This window comes from Ischnura elegans, chromosome 7 (genome assembly GCF_921293095.1).
Source record: "Ischnura elegans chromosome 7, ioIscEleg1.1, whole genome shotgun sequence".
NCBI classification, from domain to species: domain Eukaryota; kingdom Metazoa; phylum Arthropoda; class Insecta; order Odonata; family Coenagrionidae; genus Ischnura; species Ischnura elegans.
This window is the reverse complement of record NC_060252.1, coordinates 4275644-4296630: the sequence shown is the minus strand read 5'-3', so window position 1 is coordinate 4296630 and position 20987 is coordinate 4275644. Positions and strand designations below refer to the sequence as shown.

At 41.8% G+C, this 20987-nt stretch overlaps 1 protein-coding gene across 2 annotated transcripts in view; it reads right to left on the bottom strand.

The window, feature by feature from the left end:
* Window positions 1-819: 819 nt before the first annotated feature.
* Window positions 820-20987, bottom strand: part of LOC124162528 (arylsulfatase B-like) — a 73093-nt gene continuing 52925 nt past the window's right edge. Inside the window, exons 4-9 of one of the 2 annotated variants that reach the window (XM_046539097.1) lie at window positions 18590-18816; window positions 14464-14779; window positions 10413-10570; window positions 8170-8305; window positions 4779-4985; window positions 820-2717 (exon numbers count right to left, since the gene is read on the bottom strand). In XM_046539097.1, the coding sequence (XP_046395053.1) occupies window positions 2230-2717; window positions 4779-4985; window positions 8170-8305; window positions 10413-10570; window positions 14464-14779; window positions 18590-18816 (1532 nt within the window). In that variant the 3' untranslated portion in view covers window positions 820-2229. The remainder of the gene's footprint in view (window positions 2718-4778; window positions 4986-8169; window positions 8306-10412; window positions 10571-14463; window positions 14780-18589; window positions 18817-20987) is intronic. The other variant, XM_046539098.1, reaches the window with a different exon arrangement.

Below are 20987 nucleotides of genomic sequence, written 5' to 3'. Positions count from 1 at the left end.
TTATGTATACACTGGGAATTCAACTCTAAATCTATATTGCGTATTAACGGTCCAATTTTTAGCAAAAGTAACTATTCCTATTCTGTTGGAAGTGAATGGACATGCAATGCACAAATTTTTATCCAGATCTTTGATCCCATGGTTCCACAGAAGCCAAAATTTAAAAAATCTGCACAGGATGGAATGTGGGATGCACAGATTGCTTGCCCATCTTTGGGGATGACATAACTTTTGCTAGAATTTTTGTATAAATAAACATCCGTAAATCTACCCGAACTATTTATGAGAAAAAGATGAAGTGATGGCCTTGGTTACTTTTGAAGATGTGCAGAGAAGGTGGTTTGTTTAAAAAAATTACGGAATGAACTTATATTGTTTTGGAAATCACGGCTTCAACTGACAATTTCACTGAGACAGAATGACCCAAACAAAGATTTCAATGGCTGAGAAACAAAATATATTTATGTCCGCAACGAAGGGATGGCAGTGAAACTTTAATTGATACCGTGAATGTTTAAGCAGTATAATTTAATCTCTGTAGTTTTCGGAAAAATATTTTTCTGTGCAATTTCAAATCTGCCAAAACCATTATCGCCACAAAGAAATCAACCCTTCAGTTCATAAACATTGCATTTTGATTTATATGAAAATAATCATGGCCACAGCCCCAGTAGCTCCGAACATGCACATAAACAACGATCACACCAAATTCCTGCCGGGTTGGCCAGCACCCGTTCGTAATTCATCCATCCAACTGTGACGACACGAAGACCCAAATTCTAAAAACAGGCGTGTACATAGGAAAATGAACTATAACCATTTAACAGAATAATCTTTCTTTGTATTAGCACAGGGGTAAAGCGAAATTTTCATTATATAACAATAAAACTTAATGAGAATCATAACTTACAGTTTGCGATTACGTAAGACTTTTACTGCCTATACATCGCTCAATTATAAAAAATGTATCGTTTTTACTCCATTATGTACAGTTGACTTTTGTGTCCAAATCGGGACGTCAAATTTGCTGCCAGCCAATTATGGGCCTAGGCGGCGACTGCTGACAGCGGATGGTGGTCAGCAGAAACTTCTGCAATTTTTTTATGCGCTCATAGCTTCAGTAACGTATGCAAAACTAACATGCGTAGCCTATGAGCATATATCTTGTTCACCTCTTCTTTTTGGTTAAACTTGGAAGAGACAGCCATCTGCGGCAGTTTGTAGAACTGTACACAGTGTGTCCTCCTCCGCTCACGAATGCGTGGCGAGTCACCCCTTTCCTCCATAAAAATAAAGTCCACGACGCTTTAAACGTCCTCCCACTAGGCTAGGAAGCATTTGGTGTACTTCCCGCCTTGTTTCAACATTCATCATCTAGTGATAGCAATTTCTGAATGTAGAATACACTCAAGAGACGTGTTGCACTCAATTTTAGTATCGATATCATTGTTTGTAGCAATCAATTTTATCAAAGAAGAGGAATACATTTATAATTTGTATACATTTTAAATTTGCGAGAAATTGTGAAACTGAGAACATCGCGTGACAAAATAATCTCTCCATTATCCATAGGACGTGAATTCTACAACTTTCCATTCTTGAGGGCAACTCGTCACTGCGGAGGTGGAATACTTCTTTCGTTGCAACGCCAGTTTATACGACGGCGGTTTTCCATTGACAATTGCAATAAAATTCACATAGTCATTCGACATCGCAAAATTGTTTCCAGCTCTCTTTTTTTTACTTTTGCGACGTGGCAACGTCCATGCGAATTGAATCCATCCCGAGCAGTAATTCCCTGCATCATTCTTCATCACATAAAAGCATTCGGCCTTCAAATGACCAGCGCAGGGCTAAAGGCGTTAGAAGGGCAAATTAAAATAAAAAGATGGCAGAGTTCAGGCATAATGGCCTTCAGAGCGCCTTCGCGAAGAGAAGTGAAACTTCATCGATCAGTCGGACGGGTTGCGGGACGACACTCAGGGAGGAAGGGAGCGCACTTTCCGAGAGCCGATGCGGCCGAAGAATAGCTGGGGAAATTCTTATTCCTATAAATGCGTATGGCGGACGAAAACGATGGCAACGAACATTAAGAATGTGATCCCAGTTGGTCTCCCTTTTCTACCGCGACAATTGGATTCCCGAGATCGCACTCTCCCAGCGCAGAAGTCATCCACTGCGGAATGCGCGGACAGTGAGCAGCATATTGATGCAGTCTTGCAGCTCAGTTCATCCGAATAGGGAGAGTGGAGTTCTGGGCCGAGGGTAGTCGTTCCAGTTGGTCCACACCCCGCCCCAGTTTCTGGGGTCCGCCCGAGGGTCGCTTCTCCGGTTGTTGGTGGGTGCCGCGGACGCTTTCAGTTGGTCCAATCGCTTTCGCAGGGCGGCTGCCACCTCCGGCAGGACATCGAACAGGTTCCTTCGCTCGCAGGGGTCGTGCGCCACGTCGAAGAGGCAGGGCCTGAGGATGGGCTTGCACGGCGGGAACAGCTTGGGGCCCTGGAGGTCCTTGGGGGGCCACTGGGCGTCGCAGTTGACGGTGGCGAGGCGCCGCAGTCGCTGGGCCTTGTCTGCGATGAGGGCCCCTGGGGCTGAGCGGCTGAGGGCCTGGCCCGCTGCACTGGAGACCAATGCGGACACATTGTAGCTCGGAGTGCCTTTGGAGCTCTTGCCGGAGTCTCCAACCCAGTGGTCCTGCAGCCCGAAGACGGTCGTGCCTGGAAACGGATGTCAAAATGCATCTATTCAACGACTGCTAAGAAAGGTTATTTACACCGCAAGATATTTATCATTATTGCTTACATATTAATAATGAAGCTTTCAAGAGTGTTTTTAAACTCTTCTGGCAGGGTTTTTACGCACCCATCTTGTCTTATAATACATCTTCACCCGCTCTCCTTGAGCTTATTCCCCTAGCATCTTTAACCTGTGTGTCTTTGTGTGTGTGATTGAATGAGTGAGTGATTGTCAATGGTTACCGGTTGAGAGGCTTTGTTTTGTCCCTGATGTCTTAAGTCAAGTTATACCGATACAGTAGTGCCCTGGTCGGTGTAAAACGGACAAGTACAAAACGTTACGGCTGTTGGAGCGCTTCACCTTACAATTCCTATTCGAGGCCGTACAGCTCTAATCCTTATATTCAGTTAAAACGCTCAGCTGTTTTTCAGGTTCAGTAAATCGTGCACGATCAGTCTTGTTGCTGTGTAGCGCGATAATTTTCATTGGTCTTAGTTTGGCTCTCGTCGTGCGCATGCGTTTATACTGTTCTTCGTCAGTTCACTCGACGCGAGATTTCCTTCTTGGAATGATTGCTGGAAATGAGCCATTCCACCAAAGAGACTCTCAAACTGGTGAAAATGTACACTAAGTACGTTAATCCAGTGAATGCAGTACGCGAGTTAGGTATCTGAAGGTTAAAAAGCAACTGGGTTAAAGGCTTAGAATTGAGTGAAAGAAAAACTCAATGCATGTTTTACGACATTTGTGATTGTTATAACCTGGATGCCTAATTATTGTATCACGACTTGGACTGCTCAACCCATCCTAGCGATTGCTCTGTTATCCAAATGGCTAAAGAAATGGGAATAATACCTGGGAGTAACTCTAGACTAGATGAGCAAACCTAAACCAAATCTATAAAAACTGTTTCTTGTGTAAGTGGCCAAAATTTTTCAATTTATTTCCCAATTAAATTAAAGAAACAATTTGTTTCGGTAAATTCTTAAGGCTGCCAAAAAATTGGATATCTCCTTAAATTTTGAGGGTATTGAAACGTTATTATAAAGGTTTTGGTAAAGAGTTCTCGGGATCGCCACCGGGTCAGGAACTCCATATCTGCCAACGTTTCGATGTCCGACTCGGTCATCGTCCTCAGGGCTGTGAAGGGCTCATTCACAGCCCTGAGGACGATGACCGAGTCGGACATCGAAACGTTGGCAGATATGGAGTTCCTGACCCGGTGGCGATCCCGAGAACTCTTTACCAAGTCCATTCGCCGGGAAAGCACGGAATCGTTATTATAAAGGGTCTGCACATGTATTTATTATATAAGCTTAATTTCATGTGTGTTGTTCATTCCAAATTATTGCTAATTATTAATGTGGTGTGCATTTAGGAATCCAATTGTATGCTACATGCTGGTGATTGATCACCCCCTGCCAAACACCCAAGAGGTGGCTCCTAAGGTATTATGTAGATGTAGATGAAGCAAGAAGCGTCATTCGTCGTTCTGCCTTTGGTAATTTCAAGCTCTCGGATGAAGCCAAGAGCTCTTCTATTGACCTAGTACACCTCTTCGAAAGACATAGGAGACTTTCCTTGTGTTCGTGCAGGTAGTGTGCAGGTAGTGGGTTTATTAACAAAATAGGGATAGTGTTGCCGTTAAGGACGTTTACAATTTAAACGAGATTCCAGACTTCTTGGGTGTTTTTCTCAGAAAAAACTTTTGTCGAATCTGTTGGAATTAATGGGGAAATTAGCGTCCGGTTAGCGCAATTATTCAAAAGGGAAAATTATTTTAAGTACACAGTATCTTAGTCAGCCGTTTCATTCACATTTATTTCGCGTTTCGTCAACTCGTATCGAAAAACTTGGAAAAATATTTCTCGGTCATAAAAAATGAAATGCACAGTAAAAAGGGAACGGAAAGATGCGATCCAAAAAAGATCTCTGTCGTTGGCGTGCATTAATTTTTCCGCAATAATCCGATTAAAAAAGTCCATTTTTCCATCATTGAACTGTTATTTCTAGGATTCAGCCGATTCGTCCTCGGCACATACCGTCCACCAGCTTGTAGTTTCCGACGCGGAGGGCGGCGTATCCATCTGCCTCGTCAATGTTGATGAGGACCTCACGCCTCTGGTGGTACGTGTGGACGGGAGGTCGCAGTGCGGCGAGACCATCTGCCTCGCCAAAGATCACTGCGCTCATGTCCACGCCGTCGAGAGGCGCTCGAGTCGACGACCTCAGCTGCGACACGTCGCCACCTGCCACCGGAACAATCAATTAATATGCTAGGTCATTTTAATTGTCCCACACCAAAACCATTTAAAAGAGAAACCGTTTGTTCACAAATGAATGTGATATGTTCTGTCATTTGTGTCCAGGTTCATACGTAACGTGCATTCACACGACCGTGGAAAACCAGTGCTTCCCTCGCGTGCCGAAGTTCTGAAACTTCTCTGAACATATATAACCACTCGTAAAATTTGCATTACGCTGCGAATAGCTCGGTTTATATTTCTTGAAAATCGAGTACACCTCCCTGTAGAGCGCTGTTCCTTCTTCCCCCGATTCATCTTCGCTCTCAATGCCTTCAATTCTCGCCTTTCTTTTTTTTCTGTTTCGGCCGCGCCGCGATGTGAATTACAACTGAAGTGAGGGTCCCTTTGACTCAATTCCTACACTTTCAAGAAATATCGGAGTGGACACAAAAACTTCTTTTTTTTTAGGCCCGGCCTGACTCATGGGAGCGCGTCCCAGTCCACCTGGAAAAAAACTAATAAGAAATTAAAATGATGCATTCTTTTACACAGAGTGTTTCAGGAGGAATCTGCAGTGGTTCAGGAGATGGAAGGGGAGACAGTGTTGAGCAGTCTTTGCGCTATAAACATTGGGATCGCATATCCTTAGTTTCTCAGCTATGGCAACACATACATTTTCTTGGATGCACTTTGCAGTTACCATGGAAACGATGAATAAGGTGATGTGCAGTGATGGGAGGGATCTGAAACTCGTGCTGATGGTGCTTGAGATATGTTTCGTTCATATTATGTTATCCATAAAGAGAATGTTAGCTTTACAATGGACTCCGAATGGTCGTCGACATTTCAACTTTCAAAGTCGTATTTTTTTTAAATAAAACCTTCATTTTCAGAGATAATATAAAAAATTTCAAAATTCATTTTCAATGAAATATGTTTTATTTATTGCGGTAAATATAAGGCCTCTATCATTATTTGCACGGATGATATGGAAACTTAAGTGATGTCATGACCGTTATGCAGCATTCCTAGGATGGGGAGAGAGTTGCAATTTTCCCCAGTTACCGATTAACTATTAGCTACAACAATGGAAGCATCTACTTTCAACTCATCCATCTCAGCCAATGCGTCCTCAGGCCGGGCCTAATTTTACTAACACATAATTTTGCGGAGAAATATTAACCCGAAGAGTCTTCTCAATGTGAAAATCACGGCAAGATTTTTCGACCAGCATTCTTCCCAGGCCGCGTATGCCACGAGGAGGAGATTTATAGATCACGTTATTTCGGATATTTTTCCATTTCAATCTTGGTCGTATGCAAAGAAGTTGACAGTCACCCTTTTCATAACGATTCTTATTTGGAGCCGCACTGAATTTTCCGTGTGGTACTTGGAAGCCGGAAGAATTTTCATGTTCATACAAATCCGCGAACATGTTTCTATCGGCACGCAGCACGACGCACAGCCGTGATACTGCACGTGTTAGTGGCAGGGAGTGACCGGGATGGAGATTGGCACGATTGATCACGACTAACCTAAATTTTAAAAGTTATCAGTTTCATCAAAAATTAAAATACCTACCATTGCATATGTACCAAGCACCACTTTTTGTCTCCAGAATGAGCAAAAACAGATATTATTTGAGATGAGCATTCAAAGAGTCACCGGAGAATCAATCATTTAAAAGATAACATGCATATTCTTAGGTATTTACTATCTGATGCATCATCATTTGCAACGATTTGGCACTCTTTGGAGGAAATAATCAGTCTTGCTAGCAACAAAAGAAATCCTTCCACTGCACCTGTGGCTTGAACGCACAAAAATTAATATTTTACGTTATTTAAGTACCAGGCAAGTTGGTGTATAACGAAGCTTCCTCGCACCTCACACAATCGGCAACTTTCTCTGTGAAAACATTCAATCCTACAGATTTCGCTCATTTCAGACTCATCAGACCGCTGATTTGTTTCCCAACTTCCGCAGAAGTGTTCCAAAAAACGCTCATCTTAATACTATTAAGATTTTAGTACACAGAAGTGTAGTATGTAACATCCTCAATAAAATATTTTTCACGAAGTGTTGAGTCAGCGGTTAAATGCAGAGTCGCCAAGGACTGCATTAAAAGAGGCAGAATTTTACATTGATTGACCGACTCTTGATTGAAGAAAATCCTTTCGCTGACGTTGTGCCGAAATAATTAAGGTATCTACGGTGGCTGTGAATAGAGATCAACATTAACCCTTTCTCTGCTGTTCAATCTCCGAAAGCCTTCTCCTCACATGCGACGAAAAGGTTAAAATGCGTTCTGTAGCAGGTACTTCAATGATGGGCGTGGTACACCCTCCAAAGGGTCGCTAATCCGGGACCCTATCCTCGACGAGCTAACCCAGCGGGGGTCGAAAAGTGACCGCTCTGACTACAATTTGAAAATCAATAAATCAATCCGATCATCAAAAAATTATTGTTTGCATCGCACTACTGCCAATCAAGCAATCAAGTACGTCTTTGAACCGTGTTTCTGCGATGAAAAATAACGATTTTGTTAACTTTGCTGAAAACCTGTCTGCGGACCACCGGAAAATGGCCATTTTTCGTTCGAAAAAGTTCGTCGAGGAAAGGGTCCCTTAGGGATTAGGGACCCTTCGAAGTGCTTTTGCATGGCAGGGAGGAAGGAAGAGAAATACAAACACAGCAGTCTGCCGTGCGAACGTACGTTCACAGCAGTGAAAGGGTTAAAGCACCCAAATTCAATATTACTATTCACAATGGAAGGACTCAGCGCACAATAATTTTCAGTTTAAATAAAGAATGTGACGCATAGGACATCGACGTATGGCTGGTAAGTAGACTCATCTACGGCCCATACGATACATATTTAATGAGGTTCCTCTTAAATTTGAAAGGAAAAACGGATTCCTATTGCTATATCCAGTTGGCAAAATATCTCTCTTATGTTATCGCTACGTTGGGCTAGTGAAGTAAGCATGATTCTCCATGTCACCATGAAATGTATGTGTTCTTGAGCTCTCACGCTAACTAAGCCTGGCACATTGCCTTAGAGCCACCAGCGGCTCCCAATCTAACTCGTCCAACGCTAATCGGCCGTGCCATTTTTTGAGGAATCGCTCTCTGGCGGTTGTGAGGATGACGGTGGCTTCTGATGTCACAGCATTGGTTGTCTCACCTGCCGCAGAGAACAACGTGGGCAGCCAGTCGGAGATGTGGAACAGTTGGTTGGAGATGCGACCAGGACTCTTGATCAGGGGACTCCACACAAAAGCACACGTTCGAACCCCGCCCTCCCACGGGGAAATTTTTTCCTGCAAGCAAACAGAAAGTTTATTGCATATCTTTGGTCGATATTATAAAAGTGGATTGAATAAATTTCTCATGAAGAGAGGCATGAATCCTGATTAAATTATCCATGCGTAATTTTAATGCTTCGGAGGATAATTCAGAAAAAAAGTGGCGTGGGAACCTATTAAACACGGAGAAGAATATGCTATGGTTTTTGAGGTCACTTTTTACGAATTTTACCCAGGAACTTTTTTAAAAATTTATACTTTTGCAAACAGTGAAAATCTAAAGCTTTGTTTAGGTATTCTCTAAAGCATGTCACCTTTAGGCCTTCTATTGTTGTATTGCCCAGTTGTAGTGACCCAGAAGCGTGCCGTCGCCACTGACAACGAGACGGTGACCTGAAGACGCTGGCTGGTTGGAATAACTACGATACCGTCGTCGCAGAATAACTTTCGACGCGTTAAATCCTAGAGAATTGAAATGAGTGATCGAACCAAGTGACTTTCTCAACGATAATTTCTCAAACAGCCGAGTGAATTCAACGCATGGGGGACCTCTCCCGGGTTGCCAGTCGGGTTAATAGGCGTCCAAAATTTCGCCATGGAGATATCGACCTCGAAAAGAGTTTCCATTCGTCATTCACCTCGGAGGCACCATTGATACGCTAAGTCCAAGAAAGATGGATACATGTTTGGGGAATAAACGTCACGAGTAATGCATCATCTGCATTCTCTACGCCTGCAAATTTAATGATAGATTTGCTGTCCTCAACGCCATATAAAAACAATTGCAATCCACATTTTCCTTGGGGATAAAAAATATTAACAGAATCATAAAATAAATTTTCAATTATAGGCCAGGAATAGAAACAAATATTAAAATTAGAGGAGCGAAAAATTGCATTAATCGCGTGAAAGAAGGTCCAACCAATGAATGACGTTGAGGGATCAATTCCCAGAAGCCGTGGGGATGATTAGCCCTTACGATGCGGGGAACATCCATACAATATGTACTAGCCACACAAAATCTCTCTCCTTACTCGCGTTCCCTCGCCCTTCTTACCGCAAACGCATTCTCTCTTTATGGGAATGATTGGTGACCGTCACTTCTTATCCAAAATAGTCCCACCCTCGCGGTATAGGGGTCGCAACACATCACCAAGTCACCTTTCTTCCTTTTATCCTCAATGCACTCAACTACTTATCTAATGGCCTTTGCCAGGATTGTGGGAAATGGCTAAATATTAAGTATTTGGATTCATAATGCCAACATCTACGCTGAAATTGATGGATTTATATATTTATATATTCGGGAGAACTAAATGATTATCGACTAAATACGTGACCGATGCATCATTGAAATTAAAAAAATGAAAAATGGTTGAAGTGCATTTTCGATAAGCGAGTGGTAAGAAGTCATTAGTTTAGATTCGAAAAACGCCTTCTAATATCTGCTTGGAACCATTGACAGCAGTGACCTATTTTTACCCCCCCCCCCCCCACTAAAAAACAATACGTAAAAGGGCTGGGTGAAATATTATCTAATATTATCACTAAAATGACACCGATGAGTGATTGGAGACCAACAATAATGGCATAAAGTAGTTTTGATTGATTTATAAAAACTGTAATATCACATATATGATATGATTATATTCAAGGAATGCCTTGTCAAATGTGGAAAATGAAATGGCTCATTCATTGCACGCATTTTTTTGGAAAAACGGACATGACACTGAGATCGGAGATCACCCCAGGGGTTTGGGGTGAATTAAATATAAAATCACGTTTTAAAAAAATATAAATCTCAATTTCAATTGTTTTCTTCACTAATTTTCGATAACCTAGTTATAAGAGATTTGTTTGCAAAAAAATGAAAAAATATGTCGAGGATCTATGACGTACTTAACGGTGGAATCAATTTCTCGCATATAGTGGGTTGGAGCAGACGACAGTAATGTTTGCGAGGGGCCTCGTGGTAATGAATGCGCTCGCCATGAAACCACGCACTAATGACCCATTTGACGGACGGTTGGAAGGCTAAGTTCAGGTCAATTGTTCGCGTCACTTCCATCTGGAATACGCTGATTGTATTGGCGTCTCCCCCTTGGATGATAAGATGACTCACCCCTTTGAAAGGGTAGTTTGATCCTCTGTTCCAGTGAATGCCCGTAGTTTGGGCTCCATTGTCCGACAAGAAAACGATAATGGAGTCGTTCAACATGGCGGTCTCCTCCAGAGTTTTAACCACCTTGCCCACGGCTTCGTCCAGCTTCCACACCATCGCTGAAAAAATAGAAGAAGAGAAGGGAATCTATGAGCGAATGGCGGCCTAGAGACAACCAACCACTGAGTGAGGGCACACTACCGAACCAGAGCACTTGCCATGACTGGGCCTCATTACGATCGACGTAAATTCTCGGGAACTGCAATTGCAACGGCGGCGCCCTTCAGCGCAGACCACCAGAGCCCTCTGCGTCCCACTCCCAACCCCGTGCTCTTCGTCGCATAGGCTTCCACTATTAAGGGGGGGAGCCGGTGCCCGCCACTGTTAGCCTAAACGCCCACCCCCTCGGCGGGAAATGGGCGCATAGCAAAGGTTTTTAGCTGTATTAAGCGTAAGACGATCGTCACCCATTCAAGAAGAGTTGAGATATTTCTCGGTGTCTACAAGACCCAAACTGAACAAATTTTAAACGTGACGGCTAAGGGAATGCCGTCAATCAAAATAAAACCCTGAAGCTCATCGATGGTGGAATAAGAAATATTTGCTGATGGCGAATTTCTTACAGTTTTCTATTGGAAAATTCAAAATAAACAAACTCCCGCGGAGGCCTATTTTTCGGCACCAGCCTGGCAACAGGGCCATATGTCACGTGATAACGGTGAAATTATTTGTAGCATTTCTCCTTCGCTCTTCTATCCTTTGGGTCACGCGAACTTTTGTCATCGTGCACCTATTTTTCCATGCGTGTAGGTGTGGGTCCGTCGCAGCGAAATGAATGGTCAGTGCTTGCTGAGAACCCCAACCGAAAATGGATGGGCACCAGTCACTTTGAAAGTAATTTCATGCAGAGGAATAATACATCATGGGGGGGAAACACTAGCCCCCAGTCAAACACGTTTAGGCAGGCAGGTCATCACAAGGCTGATATGAGCATGCCTCTATGAAGTTGTGTGAAGAGGAGGAGGTGGGCGGGATGTGTTAGCGAGGCTCCTGCACTCACGTGACCCATGTTCGTCTGTCTCAAACTCCCACGGGGACTCATCCGCGAAACCAAAGATGCACAAAGCTTGTATATCATGTTCACGCGCACGTGAATGGAAAGGAAATTCGAAAATTCTACTTTGAGTCGCAACGATTGGAAAGACGCCGACTTTCTTGATATTCTAATCTCGAATGGTGAACTTGACACCCGACAGGAAATAAAAGTTCATCACTACAGTCAAAGTAGGTACGTGTGTACATGTGCATAACTGGTTTACTTTTCCAATTGCTCTTAGTCGTGAAAATAATTAACAAAATATGGAAAATTATATCGAACACGAATAATATATTTACATTCACAAAGTTTTAGTATTCTTGAATGAATTTCTCCCAAAGTATTTTTTTCTGTAGTCAGATGATAATTTTGTAACTCACGATTTCCATTTTGTTTTAGATTGTCGTTGCATCCATTAACGAGAAGAAAATCTACAGAACGTGGCTTCCTATGTTCATACTGTAATGTGAGCGTATTTATGAATTATTCAATGATGAAATCAACCTTCAATATGCTTTTAATTGAAGGATTGTCAATTTAGCAATTGCCTTACTGATTGAGATTTTTGTGATTCCAGTTTTTATCACACTCTATTGTGGTGAAGTAATGGAATGGCAAGGAATACCTTTTCACAAAATATAGAATATTTGTAGCAAAGAATCGTTTTCATAGATGAAAACTCTTGCCACCTTCGAAGTTAAGGCTAAAATAATAGAGTAATGCCTTTAGTGTATATTTTCTACCGTTTGATTTTATACCAACGGTTTACATTTGTTCAGTGACGTCATGGCAAAATTAGCAATGCCGGAACGCTCTTTCCTCAACTTTCTCTAGAAGTGAAATATTGATCCGTCTTTTTTTTCATTGCCAGTCATTGCTTACATTTTATTATCAATTTTTTTGTTTTGATAAGGAATGCATAAATTAGAAATCTAGAGACCACAGAATTGATAGAAGTGTTATTTGACTATTACGTATTTTGTTAACCAGGGCCGTAACGGCGTTCCGGCACCATGAAACCTCTGCATTTGTTATAATTAATAATTAATAAAATTTAATTCCCGTGGTAAACGCTTCGTTCTTCTAAGCACCTTGGACAAATGTTACGTACTAGGGCGATGACGAGGTTCACCCTACCTGCCGCTGGATGGCGTAGCGAGGGCTAGTAGATGATCACAGCATAAGCTGGTATGGAAGAAAAGATTTTCAGCTAAAAACCGTTATGACAGCACTTACGTTGGTGTTTTAGATGTCATATTTTAATGCAACAATTCTATTCTGCATCACTTTCGGTTTGACAGCATTGAAGTGAATGAGCGAGGGCCATACTTCGGAGCTTTCATCACCCTGATTGCACTTATGATACGATTCTTTAGCGTCTGAGGCCATCAACGAGGCAAGTTTACGCAACAGACTTGGGCCTGAAAACATTTTCTTTTGCTGTTAAAAACACAAATAGGCCAACAACTGAGTACATAAAACGTTGACTTTATTCACTACTTTATAAAACTATAATGCCTAAAAGTTCAAACAAAAGTTGAAATTTCATTGAAAAATATCGCGTAAACGTGTTTACATGGTGTAACTGAACTCTTCATTGATCACTTCACTGTACTAAGATCGCCGGGTAAGATAGAGATGGATAAATGCAATGGATGATGAAATGGAACGAAAGCCAAATTAACGTTAATTGCGATTGCACTGAATTCAAAAGAGCGCGAAAAGCACTCTAATGCAGTGTCGCAACGAGGGGGGGGGCTTTGGGGGATAAACCCCCCCCCCCCCCCCAGAGCTCAGAAATTTTTTAAAGTTTCATCCATTTTACTTAATTGGATTAATATTACTTACAGAATAGTGTAAATATTAATAAAATATCGCTCCGAAAGCCGTAAAACTCACCATTTTGAACCCTTTATCTTGAAAATTTTCTAAAGGAGTGCCCCCGCATATCCCGCTTACCCTAGCGGGGATACTACACCCCCAGACACCCCAGTATTAGTTGTGCCTCCCCCCCCCCCCCGCCTTAATTCCTAGCTGTGCCCCTGCTCTAACGAACCAGTGTCAAGTGACTTCGGGCATTCTCTAGCACGCGAATCACATTTATTCGCTAGGCCTATAGAGCAAAATAGGGTGGTTTCTCTTTTTGATTTTATTGCCTAAATCGAAAGATTATTACTCCTGGAGTACGCATTTCACACTTTTAGTTTTTAAATGATGATATCTATTTTTCGCGATAAAATGAAAAGTGAACATTTTCAAGCGCGCGAAAACGCGACGGCAAAGTATGAATGCCGGGAAAAGCCCGTGTGACGTCATTTTGGTCCCCGCTGCCGCAAAGTGAGGTGACCTTGGGGGCGAGGACATGTGCGCCGCCAGGCGCAGGCTGCTAGCAGGGAGCAGAGTACCCTGCTACCAGGTAGCGCTTGGCTTAAATAAGGATTATTAATAGCCTATCAAACGAAGGAAACTTTCCGACCATAGGCAAGTTTAATAGGTGATTATTAAGAAACGTTTCCCTGAGCTCTGCATGCATTGGTAACCTCAGACGATGTAAAACTCCCATCTACTCGGTCTATCTAAGTCCCTGTGACGTTAAGTGGAGTGGAATCGCATGGGCGTCAATCTGGCCTTTTTCAAATGAGGTAAAAATTGACCATTGCCATTCATCTAAACTGGGATGTCTAAAACCAAATAATTTTTATATTATGAATACACTAATGGTGGGTAACGAATGCAATCAATGCCTTTCGTTTTCTTTGATGAAGGAAACTATCCTATTGTGACAAATTTATCGCACCGCCGTTGAATGACGCAGGAAAATGTCTCTCCTCCAGATTGCGGAAAGTAAAATTATTATACGATTATTTATTAACAAGTAGGGATGGGATCGGCTCCTTTGAGCGCAGTCTTTTTCACCTGCATACTTCCTCCGCGACTCGTCCTCGATATATCGGAATTTGTCGATTGCATCCATTGGCGCCTGCAGAGGGTTCTGCGAGTTCGCAGAATGCGGGGCAGATAGCGCCACGTACAGGAACAGCGGTCGCTTCCAGTTCGCCCCGTTGCCGCTGTGAGCGGTGATGATGCTTGCCGCCTCTTCTGCGAACAGGTCGGTGGAATATCTGCCGACAGTGCTGCGGTCGACGTCCAAGTTCCTCCTCATGTCCAGCCCAATGAACGGCTTCAGCATCAACGAAGGGAAGATTTGATTCAAGATGGTCTCCGCAACACTCTGCAAAGAAGGAAAAAATGCGCGATTACCCCGTGTATCGGTGGTGTGACATCCGAATACATCTGCAAAATACCCTGCGAGCCACCTCTAGGGTGTTTGACAGAGGGTGATAAATCATCAGTATGTAGCATAATGCAGCGTGTACTAACAAATATTCATAAAACTGCAAAAATTAAAATTAATGGGCTGTTCCAACTGCTGCTATGGGCATTTGTTCCATTGATTTACAGCTTAAACCGTTTCATCGCATAAAAGCTAAATGAACAGGTATTTTTGCACCAAATGCTGTATAAAATCGACACTCCTTTTTAGCACATCGCAACATCTGCATCTTTCGCTGCATAATGTGTTTTATAAATCCAACACTATGAAAAAGGATGCAGACACTCTGCACTCATCCAAATATGTAAAAAATGATCACCTTTCACCCCACGTGCATCTTTTGATTGACGGTCAAAATATTCGCCCTGGCCACTGATAAAGAGGAAATTCAATAACACGACCATTTCCCAAGGATTACTCATGTAGTTCGAATAATGCACGCGTCTATTACTGTAAAGCAAGAAGACAAATCAGCTACCACCCATCTGCTTCATTAGCTTTCGATAGTTTTTTCCAGAAAATTAACCGTAAACACCAAGAAGATTGGGGCAACAAATTAAGTTGGTACAAACCATTTTAACAAAAAATGTTGTGTTTTGTTGGTATCGTATTTGATCTTTCCCTTAGGCAACAAGTGGAAAGGATTGCATGTTCCTATGCCCCTCGGAGCAGCACTGATAGGATTTATTCCCATTTTACCTACTCCCAGTCGGGCTATCCATGCTAGATAGGTCAAAGGGTAGGAGACAGATGAATGGTAGTCCCGTGATGGTGTCACGTAAATGAAAACACAGTTGTAATGGGAGAGGGAAACCCTTCAACTATCTCTTCCCTGAAAACATGGAGCCTTGAAAACACTTGGAACGGGACCCGTCCGCACGGCAGCAAGGTCGGCAAGGTCCTCATCGGGGTCGTCAGCATGGAAACCCTTGCAGAGACGCATAATTGGGTGGGGGAGGTTCGTGAAGGGAGGGGGGGGCTTCATGGATACTTCGGAAGGACCCCATGCTAACTTAATCCTTAGGATGCTTCAATGTAGAGGTGGGAATTTCGCTTCATTTGGTGGATTTGGGTCATGGGATTGGATTCGTGACAATGGATCGGTTCTTCAAATCGTTCATAATGAACCGTGGGCATCTCGAATGCATGTGAATATCGAATCCATCTGCATCTCGAATCTATGTGAATCTTGAATCCATGCAGAATACATTATATGAATGTGTAATGTTTTAATTATGATTTAATCCATGAGAATCTGTCAACCTACTGCATTTCAAATATTATGACGGATAGCAATTCACAGTGATTATAATTTTTCATTTTAAAGACATCACTTATTAATTGTTTTCAGATTTTAAAACCTCTTCTATTTGTCTGAATGTAGTGCTATACAAAACTAGTAGTCCGTGATAAATTAATTGTGAAATGTAATTCCTTTTATTGAAAATTACTCTTAAACGAAGCTCAATCCGTTAGATTACAGACATTTTAAACTGTTCCATTACATGCAACTATTCACCAAATAATTTCATACTTATTAAAACATTTAATTGTGAGAGTGAAGAATTAATTTTAATTTCATCTAAAAAAATCCCATGCCTCAAGAATTTTTATTTAACTGATATAGTCGGAAGAAAACTTAGCACTGATTACTCCGTGACAAAGCTTTTACCGCGTTCTACGAAATCAGTGTATATCCAGTTCCGTCGCACTAAAATGCATACCGCATATTCCTAAGAGTCAAATAAGTAGGAGTTATGGTTAAGAGTTCATTTTTATTGCCAACCCGTATGGCCATTCGTCAGAATCTAATGATGATTCACCGCCTTTCATTGGTAGCATCCGCCGAATTCAAATTGTTCTTATTGAATGATTTGGATTCGGCGGATTTGAATCTTCCATCAAATTCGTTCATTTTCAACGATTCGAGGGGAAAACGTAGATTCAATTCATTCTGTTCATGCCCTTGAACTGTTCATTTTGTTGATTCATTCATGAACGACACAGATCTGCTTCAATGGTATTAGCAATTGAAAATTCGCAGGCTCTTATGCGGCACTACATTTATAAGGAATAGAAAAATAAATATATCTGTAGCTTTGACGGCGTGATACGATGATACATCCTTCGTTTGACCTTAAGATCACGGCAAAAAGAAAATGCAGATCCATCAGCGATCAAACGTAAGAGTAATTGGCGGATAAATGTTGCGCCTGAGGTAAAATCGCTTTATTTTCATGAAAATGTCACTTCTGCCAGCCTAAATAGCTCACAAATAGAAATAAATAATTATTGAAGTCTCCACATCTTCTTCTTTGGCATTATAATTTCTAACCTCGATAGAAATAGCACATTACACTAACTGTAAGAAGTGAAAGTAAAGTGAAAATTCATAGGATAGACCGGCTTTACATTTTAATGATTGCACTAACAGTTTCGTCTCGGCTACTGTAGACTTCTCTCGGCCTCTGTCCCAGACCATAGAGGGATTAAAAGCCCCTTCCTAGGACGAGTCCGCGGTCAACTGGCAAAAATATTAGTGCAAAATATATGCAAATACTTGTTGTTCGCATCGATTTTTTACATTCAAAATGAATTTTGGGTAATGCCATTGTTTTTTGCATGCCAAGTTTTCGATATTTTCGATTGGGGGGGGGGGGGGTTTGGAGGGCGCTCTCAATATTTCCTTCATTTTCTCGAAATGAAACGGACTTCAGTCTCAGTTGAGCAATTTTCCAGTGTTTTGGGACTAAGGAGAATCTTCGAACCAGCTTAACTCCAATCCTAAACCCCTCTCACACCCCCACCACTCGTCGATATAACAAATACGGGCAATCAACAATGTCATTACCCTGAGAGACTCCGAAGCGGTGGAAAGTAAATTGTTGTAAAGTACATATTTGCATATTTCAACTGATGCAATGGGTGGCGGGGCAAGAGGAATATTGGTGGACAACATCAACAGCGAAAGTTTTAAATAAGTGGAACAGTCGATCACCTTAATACCCTGAATAATGAAGTGTACGTAATGTGCGACAGTCGAGGAAGAAATTAATATGTTGCCAACGAATGTGCAGCTTTTAATTTTTGCTGCAATTGGCAGCAGCCACGCCAAAATCTATTTTTGACGCCTGATAATATTTTTTGTATTTTCACTATTTAAACAAATAGTACTACGAGTGTGAATTGATCAAACTTATCATGTTATAATGATTATAGAGAATGAATTGAGCGTTTTGAAGCGAAATGTATAGATTTATTTCATTGAACAGGCAATCGAGCCGTCATGCTCCATCTAATACAATCTATATCTATGCATCTAAAAAAGATGGAAGCACGAAATGAAATACCTTACTAGATAGAAAAACGGATGTCATATTTCATCCAGATTTTTAAGATGACTTGAAATATTGCATTTTTCGATATTTGATTCCGATTTTTGAGTTGAATTTTGTATTCAAGCTCATCATGCGACTGTGGAATAAAGAGAATTTGATTAATCTCTATTTTTAACCAATTGACGCTTAAGCGAAAATTATTTGAATTGAGAATCGTCCGGCTGCCTCGTTGGATAATTATCTTTTCTTTCGAAGAATATTTCTGATCGGTCAATTAATTATCTTAAGTCTCCCTCCTCACATCTACACGCGAGCCACGCAAATGGTATTTCGCACACCCATCATCGTGCGGCTGAGTGTGCGTGCTTACCGCTCCTTCGGCCTGGTGCGTGTAGTAGTCTTGGAAGCCGGACCAGAAGCCGTAGTGCGAGTCGAAGCCTCTCCGCGTGGGCGTGTAGGCCAGCGTGTGGAAGCCCAGGTGCCACTTGCCCACCATGTGCGTGGCGTAGCCGAGGCTTCTCAGGTCCTCCGACAGCAGGCGCTCCTTCAGCGGAAGTCCCCACGGCTCCGACGGAAGGATGACGCGGTGCTGCATTCCTAGGAAGAGGGAATTTTAGCACCCGAACCTCAATCTGCAAATCACACTCCCTCTTTTCATCGATGAAACGCCTTCAACTGGCGTGAAATTGTTATTTAACATCGCATTTTGACTTCAGCCAAGTAACTTAAATGTCGATGTCGCGTGTATTACACTACATTTCGTCACGATCATGTGGACCTCAAAAATAGAAGCTTGGAAGTTCTATTTTTCGTCGACATTCGAAAGCCATGTCTCGGTATTTTCGTAATCCAAGTATTCACTTCTATTTTTGGCTCAGCCTTCTCCGAAAGCAAGACACCCTTCCAGCCAAAACCAGAGGCTCTTAGATAAATTTTACGTGGAGAAAAAAATAAAAGAAATCCCGCGGCACAAATGACTTCATCTTCTGCCATACAGCTCATCTTAATGCACCATGATTGTACACCGTAGCTACTTCTGGAAGTATCTCCAAAAACTACCATGTACCAATATTGTTGGTAGTCTTGGAGATGTGTGGCCTCCCAATCAGCCTTTGATCACACTTTACACTTGCAATCATCTGGAGCCCTGAATCAAACGTAATGTTATGAATACTCCCGCTCTGTCAGCGCCACTTATTCTACCGATGATCATTTACCTATTCCATCTAGCAAGCGGGTTTCGGATAAAGATTGTCCAGAATTTCGGCATGAATTCGCGGGAAAAGACTGCCCTTCTCTCCAACTCATCACAGAACGTCCGTATTACTCGCACGATCTTCATCATGTATCTATAATACCACATTCTGAAAGCTGATGTTTACTTTGGCAAGGCTCTCTCCAGAGAGGATATAATCGTTGGCGAATAGGCCAACGGCTCTTACTTTCGTGGGCTCTTAAGATTTTTCTTCGTACGCCACACTCAACTCCGCCTCTCAGAGCCCGTATCATTGAGAAGCTCAACTTGAATTTGGAATAATGCGCCTCGAAGGACAAGAGAAAGAAAGCTCACTCAAGAGGCAAATCCTGTGTTTAACTGTCTGGAAATTTCATTATAATATTATTCATGTTATTCTACGGTAGTTATCAGTGAACATATTATGCGACCGTTCTGCTCCACATGATACGTTTATTTCAACTAATATGCTAGTAAGTTTATTGTTATACACAACTCCATCTAAATTATTCAAGATTTTACTTACGTATATATTTTTTTAAGCGATGCACTTTGCGTATATTCAGTTTTACCATTTTTTTCTAAAAAGCAATAGCCTTATCAAAAGAGAGTCTAGCCTTGTTCATCGGTTATTTTCCAATAACAGTTATTCTTCAGGCCAAATTATGGTCAGTGAGTTATTACTAGGTCATTAGTATTTTACGAAACTAAGTGAGAATTGCCTTAGCCCCGAACTATAACAACGGTTTAACAGTAACCGTTACTTCCTCGCATCCGAATCCATAACACATTTGTGAGATCTTTGTCCGAGAATTTTGGGCGAGGTTAATTATTAACGGTGTGTCATGAGCAGCTATGGGACTGACCGCATTCCTCAGGCGAGAGAAACATTTGGCTGTTGGTGCGAGAAATATCTGTGCGGATACAGAGTGCCATTGCATTCTCTGACCCTCGAAGGTCACAAAAGTCTAAAGTGCGCATTGATAAAATACGTTAGAGTTTAGAAATTAAGATCATTGTTGTTTTGAAATTCCGAAGTATTTAATTATAAGGAACCGAAGCTTAAAAGGAAAAAGCCTTGGCTGAGGACGGCATTCGAACACGGATTTCGCGAATTCGTTCCAGTCCCGAAAAATGAAAAGCCCTGGAGGTTTCTTCTTGCAGTACGGAGTTCTGCATTTGGGCCATTGAATTTCCAGGAGAGTAAACCATTCTGTCCACTAAACTCAGAGGGAGGAATTCGTGGTGAAAATATCATTTCCTTTGGCCGGGATTCGATCCCGGTTCTCCCGAATGACGGTCAGGCATGCTTCCAGTTACACCCCTAAGGCTGGTGAGTAACTGGGTAAGGCTATATATGTAGAACATTTCTTACAACGTTATATTAAGAAGGTAAGAATATATTAGACAATAACATGTTTTCGTTAACATGATTATGATAGCCAATTCATCAGTTATTTGAATGAAATTCATGGCACATGAATGGCCAAAGATTCTATTTTGTGAACTCTATGGCTTTGCATTAATAAATTCT